The 12,461-nt window shown below is 36.1% G+C and overlaps 2 protein-coding genes and 1 pseudogene across 3 annotated transcripts in view; all 3 read right to left on the bottom strand.

Annotated features, from left to right (window-relative positions):
• The window catches only part of LOC103966854 (23 kDa jasmonate-induced protein), a 33,512-nt gene extending 28,247 nt beyond the window's left edge, over positions 1-5,265 (bottom strand). The window contains exon 1 of the mRNA XM_048563901.1: positions 4,918-5,265. The gene's annotated coding sequence lies outside the window, so the exon portion shown is untranslated. The remainder of the gene's footprint in view (positions 1-4,917) is intronic.
• Positions 1,135-3,208, bottom strand: LOC103966883 (annotated as a pseudogene).
• On the bottom strand, positions 3,664-5,303 carry LOC103966858 (23 kDa jasmonate-induced protein). 2 transcript variants are annotated; one of them, XM_009380077.3, is made up of 3 exons: positions 5,160-5,303; positions 4,412-4,986; positions 3,664-4,228 (listed from the first exon to the last, which is right to left on the bottom strand). In XM_009380077.3, the coding sequence occupies exons 2-3, from the start codon at positions 4,874-4,876 to the stop codon at positions 4,013-4,015; spliced, it is 681 nt and encodes a 226-aa protein (XP_009378352.2). In that variant the 5' UTR covers positions 4,877-4,986; positions 5,160-5,303; the 3' UTR covers positions 3,664-4,012. The 2 variants fall into 2 exon arrangements, with proteins under 2 accessions (XP_009378352.2, XP_009378350.2); XM_009380075.3 differs by having other exon boundaries at positions 4,412-4,989; positions 5,160-5,301.
• Positions 5,304-12,461: the final 7,158 nt, after the last annotated feature.

The raw sequence follows: 12,461 nt of genomic DNA, 5'->3' as shown, positions 1-12,461 counted from the left end.
TGGAATGTGCTTCCTTTTTTTGGTTGGAATGTACTTCCTTCTTTTGATTTTCCTATTGCTATTTGGTGTGTATTGTCCATATAGCAGTAGGAAGCAATTGACCCTTATTTATAGGACAATTGGATATTTTTTTTGTCACACAATTCCTTGTCGTGCACTACCTTTTGATGCTACCGTGTGCTGCTGTTTGCTGATGTCGTGGGTTATTGCTTGGTGTTGTTGCAGTGCGTCATTTTTTACTGCATAGTGCTGTGCAATAGACTGCAACGAGGTTTTCTCGTTTAAGAGGGTGTGTATCTTGTACGTAGGGGAGTGTTTTTCAGTGAGACAGTCCACCTAAATGTTTTCAATTCACTAATGTTATAATTGTCCCCTACATATTTTACATGTGAGGATTGATAACCATGTGTGGTGGTGTGAGAGACTCACTAAAAAAATTGTGTAGTTTGGCATAGTTTACGTTTTTACTTTAGTTACGAAATTATAATTTAGCAACGTATCTTGACGGTAAACTTTTTCGATATGATAAAAGAATTTTAATGAAAGAACTTGAATTAAATTTTGGGAAGTGCCATTAGCACTCTAAAAATCTCATTCTACACTCCTCACAAGTGTACTTTTCTTTCCAAATATAGAAAGTTTGGAGTGTAAAATAAGATTTTTGGAATGCCAATAACAATTCCCTAAATTTTACCCTACATGTTTAAGTGCATTTTCATTTTAAAAACTGATTTTCACTCTTTTCGATTTTTAGTCATCAAACTCAATAAAACAAACTTAATCAATGGCTATGATTAATTAGAAGGGTGTATGAAGCTAAAAATGGTGCGAAAGTCACTTTCCTTTCGTTTTTCCAAAACATCAACAATAATAACCAGCAGCGGACAAAAACCATAGGAAAATACATCAATGAGAGATTCTTGAATGTCACCGGTTGTGTCAAACGTCTCTTTAGTAATTACGTGACTCATGAAGAGATTCAACACCATACTGAAATTCCCTATCATTCACGTGGAACTCAAGTTAATATAAAAGGTTACATAACTTGGAACAACAATGAGAAATACAGTAACAGTCTCTGTCCATAATATTGCCTGTAAGTAGGTGATTTTTCAATTTACTGCAACAGGGAAGAACAATTCTAATCCAAAAACTTAATAAATGAATGATTGGTTACGAGACGGCGAATGGTTAGACTGACAGAAAACAATTGTGCCAAAGAATCAACATGAAGGAACCTATCACGAGCTCAGTTTTAATTTCGTTCTCCGCAACTCTCCGATGACCTTTGGTTGGGGATTATCCGGTCCTTTGTCTCGTTGTCCGGACGTAAAATACAGCCACCCATTCCAGAAACCAACTAGCGTGGTTTTAACCCGAAACGGAAGTTTCCCAAGAACTGACCACTTCTGCAATTATCGAAAATCAGAAATAAGAGTAGAAACAAACATTAGAGCCCAACCCCTTTGGACATAAGGAGCGCAGGGCTAATAGGTATCGCTACAAATTAGAAAAATTGCCAAGATTTCGATAACAAAAGAAACTTACGATCCGTTATCAGCTATAGCTCGTTTGTAGAAACATAGCGCCTGCATTTATATCAATTACTACATGCAAGCTACCATCCTATTTGCAAAAGTGGAGCAACTAAAAGAAAAGGGAAGAGGTAGTTGAACTGTTGAACCCATTGTGGTAGTATAACCCTCCTCCATACCAACAATGACTGCCTTGCAGTTGATTGGTTTTTTGTTCATTTGTGTATGTGTAAAACAATTAAGCATATATAGTCCGTCGTATAATAGAATGAGGAGAACGGAAATACCAGTGTATTCAAGTTGAACTGGAATATTTCACCAACAAAGTTATCTTCTTAGTCACAGGGTGCTTCTCAGTTGTGCCTCCAATAATAACAATAGAGTTGTTGACAACAGCACAAGCAAATTCAAAACGGGAATCTGGCTTAGGCATAGGAGGTAACTCTTTCCACTTCATTTCGTCATCCATCATGTAAACATCACTATATACAACCTGAAACAATCAGAAATAACAAGATGAAACTTATATAAGAGGACAAGTCCAGATTTATCCTTTGGTTGATAGGATTTTGTTCTATGTTTGGGTATGGCTCTCTGAAGCTTCTTGTAAGTAATTGCGTGGTTCCTCGTAAATAGTGCATGGTTCCAACTGGGTGAGTAAAATAGGTGTTCGTGTTGAAGATATGGTGCATTGAAACTCAGTAAAGGAGCAAAACAATGTTCTCACATAATCAATGGGTACCGTATCCAGCAAACACAAATAGAAGATTCTTTATCTGTATAGCAGCTCTATCCAAACGAGGTATGGGTGCCTCAGCCATGCTTTGCCATTTTAATTCTGGTCCAGGCAAATCAGCAAAGATTGCTGATGAAACTCTCCCAGGAGCAGTATCGTTTTTGTCATTGATGCTCCCCTATAGGTAACATAAACAATGGTCAATATTCAGAGCTGAACAAGGATTGATTAGAACTTTAATTGTTATTTAATTGTTATTAAATTCACACATCTTCTCCTTGCTTTGCCTACATTTTCATGTGGAACCCGAAAAGCATTCCATTTCTCATGAACCGAATAATACGTGTCTCAATTCACATCAAGCAGACATAAATCCGCAACAATGGGAGTGAATAAACTCGTCGAAATCCAAATCATAGTTTACAATTACCATCAACGAGCTTCAATAATCAACCAACTGTCACATCCAGAAACTAAAGCACCAATTCCTTTGCAGAACACTCACTACCAATCTAAACAATTCCGGGATGAAAACATTCGTACAAACGAAGCAGCACCACTGCCAACGAGCTTCAACGAGCAACTAATTAAACTAAAAAGGCACACTTCCTCACAAATGATACAACACGAAGATCAAATTCACCCGAAAAATCCTAAACCAGCACGAAAATTTTCAACAAAACAACCAAAAAAAAAAAAATTCCCGCATTTCACCACAATCCGAACAAAACCCTGATGAGAATTCACATAAAAAAAAATGAAGAATTCAACAACTAGAAAGCAAAACCAATACCTTGGTGGGGGGTTTCTTGGCTAGTCTTTTTGGGGGAGGGAATGATTTTGGGTTTTGAGATACCGACAGGAGGAGCCCAATTGTCGGCAATGTCGATATAAGAATGGATGAAGCGAGGAGAGGAAGCCCAGAGCAAATCGGCAATCAGAGCAATCCCCAGCAGACCAACGCATATCAACAGCAGCAGCCGAGCGGATGTGTGCTTCGCGGAGGGCCTAGCCATCTCATATCAACGGAACCTGAGAGAGAGAGAGTCACCGCCAACGGAGGAAGGGTGGAGCTGCTGCTCGTACCGGCACCGATTAGAAATTGTTGCAGGGAGGCTGGAGCTACTTTTGCAATTATTGGCTTTCTCCGGGGTCAGAAAATTTACTCAGATTTTCTAGGATTTTATAGTGAAAATCGGCATAACCACACAATTGATCAATCTTAGTTAGGCATTGAACTAACCTCAAATTGATGTTTTTTTTTCCTTTAAGAAAAGTACCAACTTCAAATTATTTCATATTTTTCGACAAACAATAAGATAATTACATTACATTCATCTAAATTACGGAAAGAGAATTTCAAGCACGGAACCTCGATGCATGGACAAATGCTTGTCACCAACAAAGCTAAAGTTCACTTGCAACCTCAAATCAATGTTCACAAAGAATATTAATGCACGAATATCTTATTGAAGAAGTTTACATTAGGTAGCCTCGACCAGTGTAAATTATGAACGAAAAGAACCATTGCTATCACGAATAATAACACCACTCCCCTGCAGAACCATCCTTCCAAGCACCATCGGCATTCACTTCAGCAAATTTCCGCCACTGCTCTGCTCCTGACAAGCGACAAGACAACCGCAACGAGGTCCAGATTCCTTGTAAGCAGCCAGACACCTGCCTAGCTAGCCTTCCAAGTTTCCAAAACGCAGAAACATATGACACCAAATGCATCAACTCAGACATCTTCCAAAGTGAGTGTTCCCTCAACTACTGCAAAAACAGCACTGTCAGTTGTGATGATTGACGTACATCCATTCCATGTATCCTCTTGGGACGAGCGAGTTGTATCCAAGTGATTGCAGATTTCACTCAAAGTATCCAAGTGATTGTAGATTTCACTCCAAGTTGCTCTATTGTCAAAGTGGTTAGTTCTGCGAACCTGCGTACAGACCTGCACACACATACGCATTGTACAGGAATGAGGATGAGCATGAGATAACCGCGCTCACACTCGATAAATCATTGTGAGAAGACTCAATCACTACAAGTTTATTCATTGTAAGTAAATATGCCATGAGATATATCAAATGCGTTCAATTTCAAATATGTACATACAGATAAAATCACTACTTACCGCGTTGTCCCATTTATCCCTGTTCGCCGGGTTGCTCCAAGACAGCATATAGTCGCAGTTGGTACCATCGTCGTTCTTGCCGCGATACACAACAGCAGAAGTAGAGCCATAACTATAACTGGGGTTTTTGACGGTCAGAAACGCAGCCCACTGGCCATTTCCAATCAGTGGTGGGTACTCTACGTCGAGGCCAATCCAATCTTTCTGACCAACACATCTAACGGTGTCTCCTGTTGCATTGTAAATAAGGACGAGATTGGCGAGTTTTGTACCGGATTCGTCCTTCAAATGCTCGGCGTGTGCTCGTGCCTTCACGTAGTCCTTTCCCCTGGCTTTTTGCATAACCATTGCCGCGCGTGCCCTTTCGATTCTTGTTATTTCCCCAGACTCAGATCTATACTCTGGCATACCCTCCAAAGTTGCGGTTGTGATGGGGTTGCCAAACACGTCTCTCACCATCTCCATCTCTCTCTCTCTCTCTCTCTCTCTCTCTCTCTCTCTCTCTCCCCCACCTCAAATTAGCATCTCAATTCCCCCATCTGAGCTGAATGGGGTTCTGAGGACATAAATCACAACTACTGGAAAAGACTAATCAATTCAGATACTTTAATTAAGGAATTCCAATCAGGGTATATATCCAACAGCAATTCTTTGGAAATTGAAACTGAAAATTAAACTTAATCTTAAATCAAATTATGACACCAACAGACATGAATTGAAATTGGAAATTAAACTAAACCCGTCATACCTATCTAGTTAAGCCTTCAATCTGGACAGTCGGTGCCGCTGTCAGCAGGATCCTGGTTGCAGACGAGGGTTAGATTGTTGGGAGATTTGGGATTGAACTCTCTGTGGGCTGAAAGAAAGTCCTAACTAATCAGCAACTAATAAAACCGTTGACCATGTACATTTGCTCTATTGGTGCTTATATTTAAGGCATATTTGTTGATTTGCCTACCGAATTTGTACGAAGCTGACAGTTTTTCTCCTGAACTTTAATTTTGTTCGATTATCCCCTGAACTTTTATAATTAGTCAATTTTCCTCTTGAATTTTGATTTTAGCCTATAACCCCTGAACTCTTATAAATAGCCAGTTCTCCCCCTGACGTTAGATTTTAAAAAGTTTTGTCCAATTTTCCATCCATTTTGATCACGCAAACAATACATGACAACTATATGAGGGTTAAAAAAATGAAAAATTGGATGGATGGAAATTGGATGAAAATTTTTAAATCTAACATTAGGGGGAATTGGCTATTTATAAAATTTTAGAGAGGTATCCTGCCAAAGCTCAAGTTCACGGGAGGAAATTGGCTAATTATAAAAGTTCATGTGGTAATTGGCTAAAATTAAAGTTCAGAGAGGAAAATTAGCAACTCTACACAAGTTTGAGAGGCAAACCGAAAAATACCTCTATATAATACAATCACATATAATTCATGTGTGTATATTTATTGGCATCAGATTAGATCAATGTTGATTGTTGTCTGAATTTATTTATAATCATATTAATGAATTCGGTAACTATTTGAATAATTAGATCGGATCAGATTTTTATCAAATTTAATTTAAGAGATGAAAAAGATTAAAATTGTTACAGTCCTAATTTAGTTAGAAATATGATGTGTAAATCTTGGGAATTCTTATTGGGATTCTGAAATTGGTTACAGCTAGAATATCCTATACATAAAAATTATAATCCGTTGGACTGACTAGTCAAGGTCGCTAGTCACCTAAGAAAGATTTGCTAGTCGATAAATTTGAGATTCAAATACCAATCTCAATTCCCAAAAAACTATCCTAGTCAGCAAGGCTGTAAATCGTTGCAAGTTATTAATGTGTCAAGTGAGCATGACAATGAGCACATACCATTTAAATGTTCAACAAATATATGTACCATGTATGTGTATGTGGGATGTATGACACAATAAACATAACTTGAACACAAGATTTTTTTTGCCGGAAAAACCTACCTCTGGGTTAAAAAAAACCCAGGACTCTCCTCTGAGTCCAATCCACTAGTGTAAACAAAGGTTCATACAAAGACCACACAAGCTCAATTCCTAGATCCCTATCTATGGAGCAGCTTTACTACCTTTGTGCAGCCTTACCTTACACGAGATAAACTTCTACGGTCTTCACGATGTGGCAGCTCCTCTTAAGCTCATCACCTTATGGCACCGAGACCAACACGATCAATTATATGATATGATTTTATGATATGCACATGAAATCTGGATTCAAATAACAAGTCAGATTCTCTAGTCAAACAGTTGAAGGAAGAATCTAACTTGAATCCAAAAGCTTGGTCTAAAACCGAAATTAAAGCTTAAAACCAGACCAAGACATAAATGTAAAACCTTAAAACAATGCAACCTGGCAATGCCTCGAGATCCTCCTGACCGGACAACATTGGTCGTTGGATTTTGATCCAACTGCTACAATTATTATAATTTTAGTGGGACCCTTCTGTTTGTAGTCATTGGATCAAAATCCAACGGTCCATGTTGTCCAGTCAGGAGGATCCCAAGGCATTGCCTCGGAGAGGATCCAATTCCAATTGTGAGAACCCCTATTTTTAAAAAAAAATAAATATATACTATTATTTTCTAGTTTTGACTTAGGGTTTCCATGTGATATACTATAACTAGTATTTCAAATGTACTTGTACTTAACCAATAAGTTTACAGTCTATTTACGTATATATTGATCATATCGAAGTTTGATTACATGTTGTTGACTCAACATATTAGCTTAGCAGCTGTCTCTAGCTAGGTGGTGGCATTCTCATCTATTTATTTTTCAAGGTTAAGGTGGCATTATTTAGAGCTCCCAGGTGCTCCACGAATACTCTATTGTTGCTGACTAGTTATAGCTAGTAGCAGGAGCTGTATTGCATTAACTAGGATTAGATATCTTCGAACCAATCTTACTTTACTTGCCGCCACGTCCACCAATGAGATGCTTTTAAATTTTCAATTTCTACTACTATAAACAGGAGCCTCGCTCCATTATTTTTGGAAGGAAATGCGGTATGCAGCATGTGGGCTCTCGTAGGAGAGAAAGATAGAGATAGCATGCAATGCATGCATTACGTAGAGATTGGTGTGTGTGTGTGTGTGTGTGTGTGTGTATCTACACACACATACATATGTTGTGCGTGTATATATTTATATATATGAGAGAGAGAGAGAGAGAGAGAGAGAGAGAGAGAGAGAAGAGAAGACAAATAGAAGGAAGAGATTAAGAAATCAAATAGAACCAAAGAGAAGGGTGTTGAAATATTCGTATTTATCTTCCTGCTTAGGATGTCAGCTTGCACCAAGGAATTGATCACCATGGTGGTGCACTCTTGTAATAGAGAGTTGGTGCAATGCTTTGGAGTCCAGCACAGGAAATAAGGCAAACCTTTACAGAAATTGATAATTTTGTGTAGTGATAATATTCTTGATCTTTTTGGTTGATTAATGTGGTTGAATATTAATTGGCTAATTGCTTCAGTTAAGTGTTTACTTGTTATTGGTTATGGAATTATTGCTAAAATGTTATTCATTGAGAATATACTATGATACATGTGGAAGATAAATTGATATTATTTGTACATCATTCATGTTGAATTGGTGGGAATTTCAGTATTTAGATTGGAAGTATGGAAATGAGGGTAGTTGGAAATGATTTTTCTGTAGTTGATCTATTCACTGTGAAACCAGTTCCAGGCGAGCCCGATGTGCATAGTAGAATAAGATATCAATGAGAATTGTCGATGTGGGTGATTTGGGCTGGAGATCAATGAATTAGATAAGATGACTAGCAAAAAGGGGTTTATGAACTTGGGATCTCATGTGGGGGTTAGTTTCTATAATAGAACATTCGAACCACCTCTGCAGGGGTAAAATGCATGGTATGCGACGTGCAGGTTCGCGTGTTTTATTTTATAAATTAACGGGGGTCACTGAAGAGGTTGCATGGCATTTATGCATCATTATAATTGCTATTTTGATATTTGGCTATATGATTTCATGACACTTAATTTAATATTGTCAATTTACTGTGGTAAGGTTATGTCCCTACCAAGTAACATATTCATAATCAGAACCGTTCAATTCTTTTGCTTCTAATACAAATTTTGTGAGTTCAACGACTTAAAATAGTCTTAACATATACTTTTAAGATATAGTCTTGACATAGATTTAAAAATCATATGCATAAAATGTCTTAAGATATTGTCTTTGAATAATCTAGGAACTAGGAATATTCATGAATATGTTCTACGTTTACCAAATAAATTAAGACCTTCGCATTTTTTTCTTTTTCACATAAAAATAATCTTAAGATACAGTCTTTGAATAATCAAGGTTCCGTTGTCTTGCCTATGTTTTTTACAACCTTAACATATAAGAGTTGCTATGCCTCTCTCTTTCTTATATATTTTTAAATACTTTTGCTTAGAAAACACTTTTATTAGAAGCACACCGAAAATCATTTTATAAAAATATAAGTACTTCATACAAACAAATTTGACGTGCTTATTAGAAAATTTTTAAATTGCTTTTACCTCATTAACACTTTTTAAATTTTCTCTGTCAAATATAGTAAAACTGTATATTAATTACTTAAAGGCACTGCTAGATAGACCCTACATAGAAAAAGACTTTGGCAATTTTATTTTATTTCTCCTGTTGCTAGCCAGTCAGATCCAATAATAAAATATGCTGTCATGGATATGCCCTTGTACTTTTTTTTTTTTTTTTTTTTTTGAAAGTAAGAAATTAAATTAAACACGAAACCCCTTGACCTAATTATGCACTAATAATTACCGAATAGAAAATGACCTTGGCAATTTTATTTTATTTTTCCTATTGGTACGCAGTCAGATCCAGTAATGAAATATGCTGTCATGCATGTGGCCCTTGTAGGAGATTAAATTAAATACAAAAATCTCTTAGAGCAACCAGAACAACAATTATCAAAGTGTAAGGCATGTGGACCTTGTCGGCTTAAGAATACCATGGCCAATTGCATTTTTATACAGGGGCAAGCAAGTTCTTGGAATGGGTGGGTTAGCCTTCGTCTCCGTCAGAGATTACTTCCTATAAAGACTAGTCTTTCAATAAGAGAAAACTTACATTGAAAGAGATTATTTTTTTTATAGCATTTCGTTTTAATAATGCAATTTCAACAGAAGCAAAAGAAAAAAAGAAATATATAAAAGGAGATAGAAGTCTTGGTATTTCTTGAAAAAAAAAAGAATTTTTTTACAGTTGGCTTAGTTGATACAAATGATAATCAACTCACTAGTTATACGTAAATATATCTCCACATTAGATATGAACTACGGCATTATGTGATGGTAAACCTGATACATATAAGTTGTTCTCCTTACATACCAATCTTCTAATTAATATATAAAATTAATTTATAATGCACCATTAGTAGGGTGTAGTGAGAACACGATTTTAAAAGCAATTAAGTTGACCTAATTGGAGTGGGAACATGAGATTATGGAAATACAAAGCTCCCTATTTGACTTTGAGAGTATAATATAAAATATGTACATTAAAATCTCTCCAAAATAATACTCTATAAGGTAATAACCTGCATAAAGTCATAAAAAATTCCAATTCCAACTTAGGACCTTTTATGTATAGGAATAAACTCCACATTGTAATAAGTTATAATTTGTCTTGATTCCATCAAGAAAACACACCCTCAAATGGTAATATTTGTCAATGAGTACAACAATATGCAATATCACAAAAAAAAGTTTAAGATGAACTAAAGTATTTCTCTAAAGTTGTTTGGTACAATCCTTTAGTTTTTAGAGTTGATGCCACGTCTTTGATAGCTCACCATGGTAGGGGCGATGGGTTGTGGAGGAGGACAGGTAACGGGGTACAACTTTTCCCATCCGATATTGAATTTTCCATCGATAATGGTTTTTCCTGTTATAAATTTTGAATGGTGATAAACCCACCCCATTGTCCTATGACTCCTATATTCTGACTCCCACATTTTAGTCAAAATGTGAACGGCATGTTTATCCTTTTATAAAAAGACTTTTAAAACTCTATTTATTTTATTATAATTAATGTTATTATAGCTATGAAAAAAACAAATAAAAAAACTTAGAAAAAAAAAAAAAAAACCCCGTTACCATTTCCCCTGTCCCTACCCCGTTTCTCTCTCCCCCCACCACCGTCTCTCCATCTCTCTCTCAAACTAGGAAAATTGAAAATCTCCCTCCTCATCACCCACCACTACTCCATAACTCGACCCCCACCACATTGATGTCCACCTATGTTCCATCAAAATTGCATTTCAAACATTGCTGACAAAGAGAGTGGGTCTTCGTCCTCTCTCTCCCTCGTGCTTCTTTCTCTTCCTCCCTTCCTGTGTCACGCCCTAGTCCTAACTCCGTCGTAGCACAATATTGTCCACTTTGGGCCTCGGCCACGCCCTCACGGTTTTGTTTCTGGGAACTCACACGAGAACTTCCCAGTGGATCATCCATCCTGGAAATGCACTCACCCGAACTCACTTAACTTCGGAGTTCCAATGGAATCCGAAGCCAGTGAGTCCCCAAAAGGCCTCGTGCTCTATGGAGGTGGGCAACATCCCATATCCCACATCCACCAACGAAGAAGGGATGATGTGCCTTCTCGTTTCTCTCTCTACTTCCCTCTCCTGTTTTTCTCTCTTCCCAAAGGAGATGCCACCAAGCAGGTGTCAAGGGTTTTGGTTGCTGACGGGGGTGGCTGACGTTTTGAGGGGGTGGTGCGGCTAGGGTGATGACATTCTGATAAATTAAAATAGAATGAGTTTAGATATAAATTAGAGGATATTTTAGGAATAACAGTGGATGAAGAAATAACATTTCAATTTTTTAACTTTTTATAGTAGGTCAAATTATAAGGTGTGTGAGGAAATATGACAATAAGGTGGGTCTCGTAGCACCCTAAATTTTTTATATTTATTTACATTATTAATTAAATTGTGGGCATTAAATAAAAATAAATAAGATTAAATATACTACTGAATACTGATACAATGCATTTAATAAATTATATTAAAGTATTAATAAATAATATTAACTATTTATATTATCAATAAAAATATTATACTACTAATAATTGATAAGCATATAACTTATATTATTATTAATATAATGAATACAATTACTAGCGTAGACATCCATATTTAATAATGCATGATTATTGATAATTGTTTCTCTATATACTAAAAATTTATATATTATTTAAAAATGAAAATGGTCCGATTTCGGGAATAGGTTTGGGGTGGATATGCCAATAACTATAACCGAACCCGGAATCGAAAAATTTACCCGACGGTTATTCATAACTATAAAATACTTAAAATTTAATGCCCAAAACCGAACTGTTCTAATCAGTACCTATAGGAATCGAATTTGACAGGTTAAATTACTATCCATATTTGTCATCTTAGAACCTAGGCGACGAACGCTGCTTTAGGAAGCAAAGTTGTTTTCATCTCGAGAGTGGGTTTTTTTGTACTGTAGGTCCACTTACTATTTGTTGATTTCTAATTGATTTAATTAGAATAATTATGAAAACTAGGAAATGAAAGGTAACATTTGATAATTTAACAAGATGACTTATCCTTATTCATTACTAGCATTTGCCTACACATTTTGTGTGTATGAACACATTTTTTTAGAAAATAAGAAGAAGAAAGAGAGAGAAAGAGAGAGAGAGAACGTGGGGGGTAGGAGGTTTTTGTTTTTGGTTTTGGATTTTTTTATTTTATTTTATTTTAAATATTATAGATATTTTAACATCACCTGTAGGTGAGGCTTCAATAAAAAACAGTAAAATTTAGACCTGTGAAATTACATTATTGCCCATCATTTTTTTGTGTGATAGAAGACTAAATTGTATTTTCATCCTCTTTTGGTTGACAAAGAGAGTTTCATTAATTAATAGAGATAATATTTATAATAATTATATTATTTATTTAATAATGAATAATATATTTGTATATGACATTGTATATATATCTGTGTGTATGTGT

Source organism: the organism of the source record quoted next, unplaced genomic scaffold (genome assembly GCF_019419815.1).
Source record: "Pyrus x bretschneideri cultivar Hongxiangsu unplaced genomic scaffold, Pyrus_bretschneideri_v1 Contig37, whole genome shotgun sequence".
Classification (NCBI taxonomy): Eukaryota; Viridiplantae; Streptophyta; class Magnoliopsida; order Rosales; family Rosaceae; genus Pyrus; species Pyrus x bretschneideri.
Note: the sequence above shows the minus strand (reverse complement) of the source record. Positions and strands in the feature narration are given on the sequence as shown.

Bases quoted from the DNA above. Each gene is read 5' to 3' on its own strand.
- LOC103966858 (XM_009380077.3), bottom strand. From the start codon at position 4,876: ATGGAGATGGTGAGAGACGTGTTTGGCAACCCCATCACAACCGCAACT. The intron at 4,229-4,411 runs GTAAGTAGTGAT...ATGTGTGTGCAG, and splicing joins GGGATAAATGGGACAACGCG to GTCTGTACGCAGGTTCGCAG.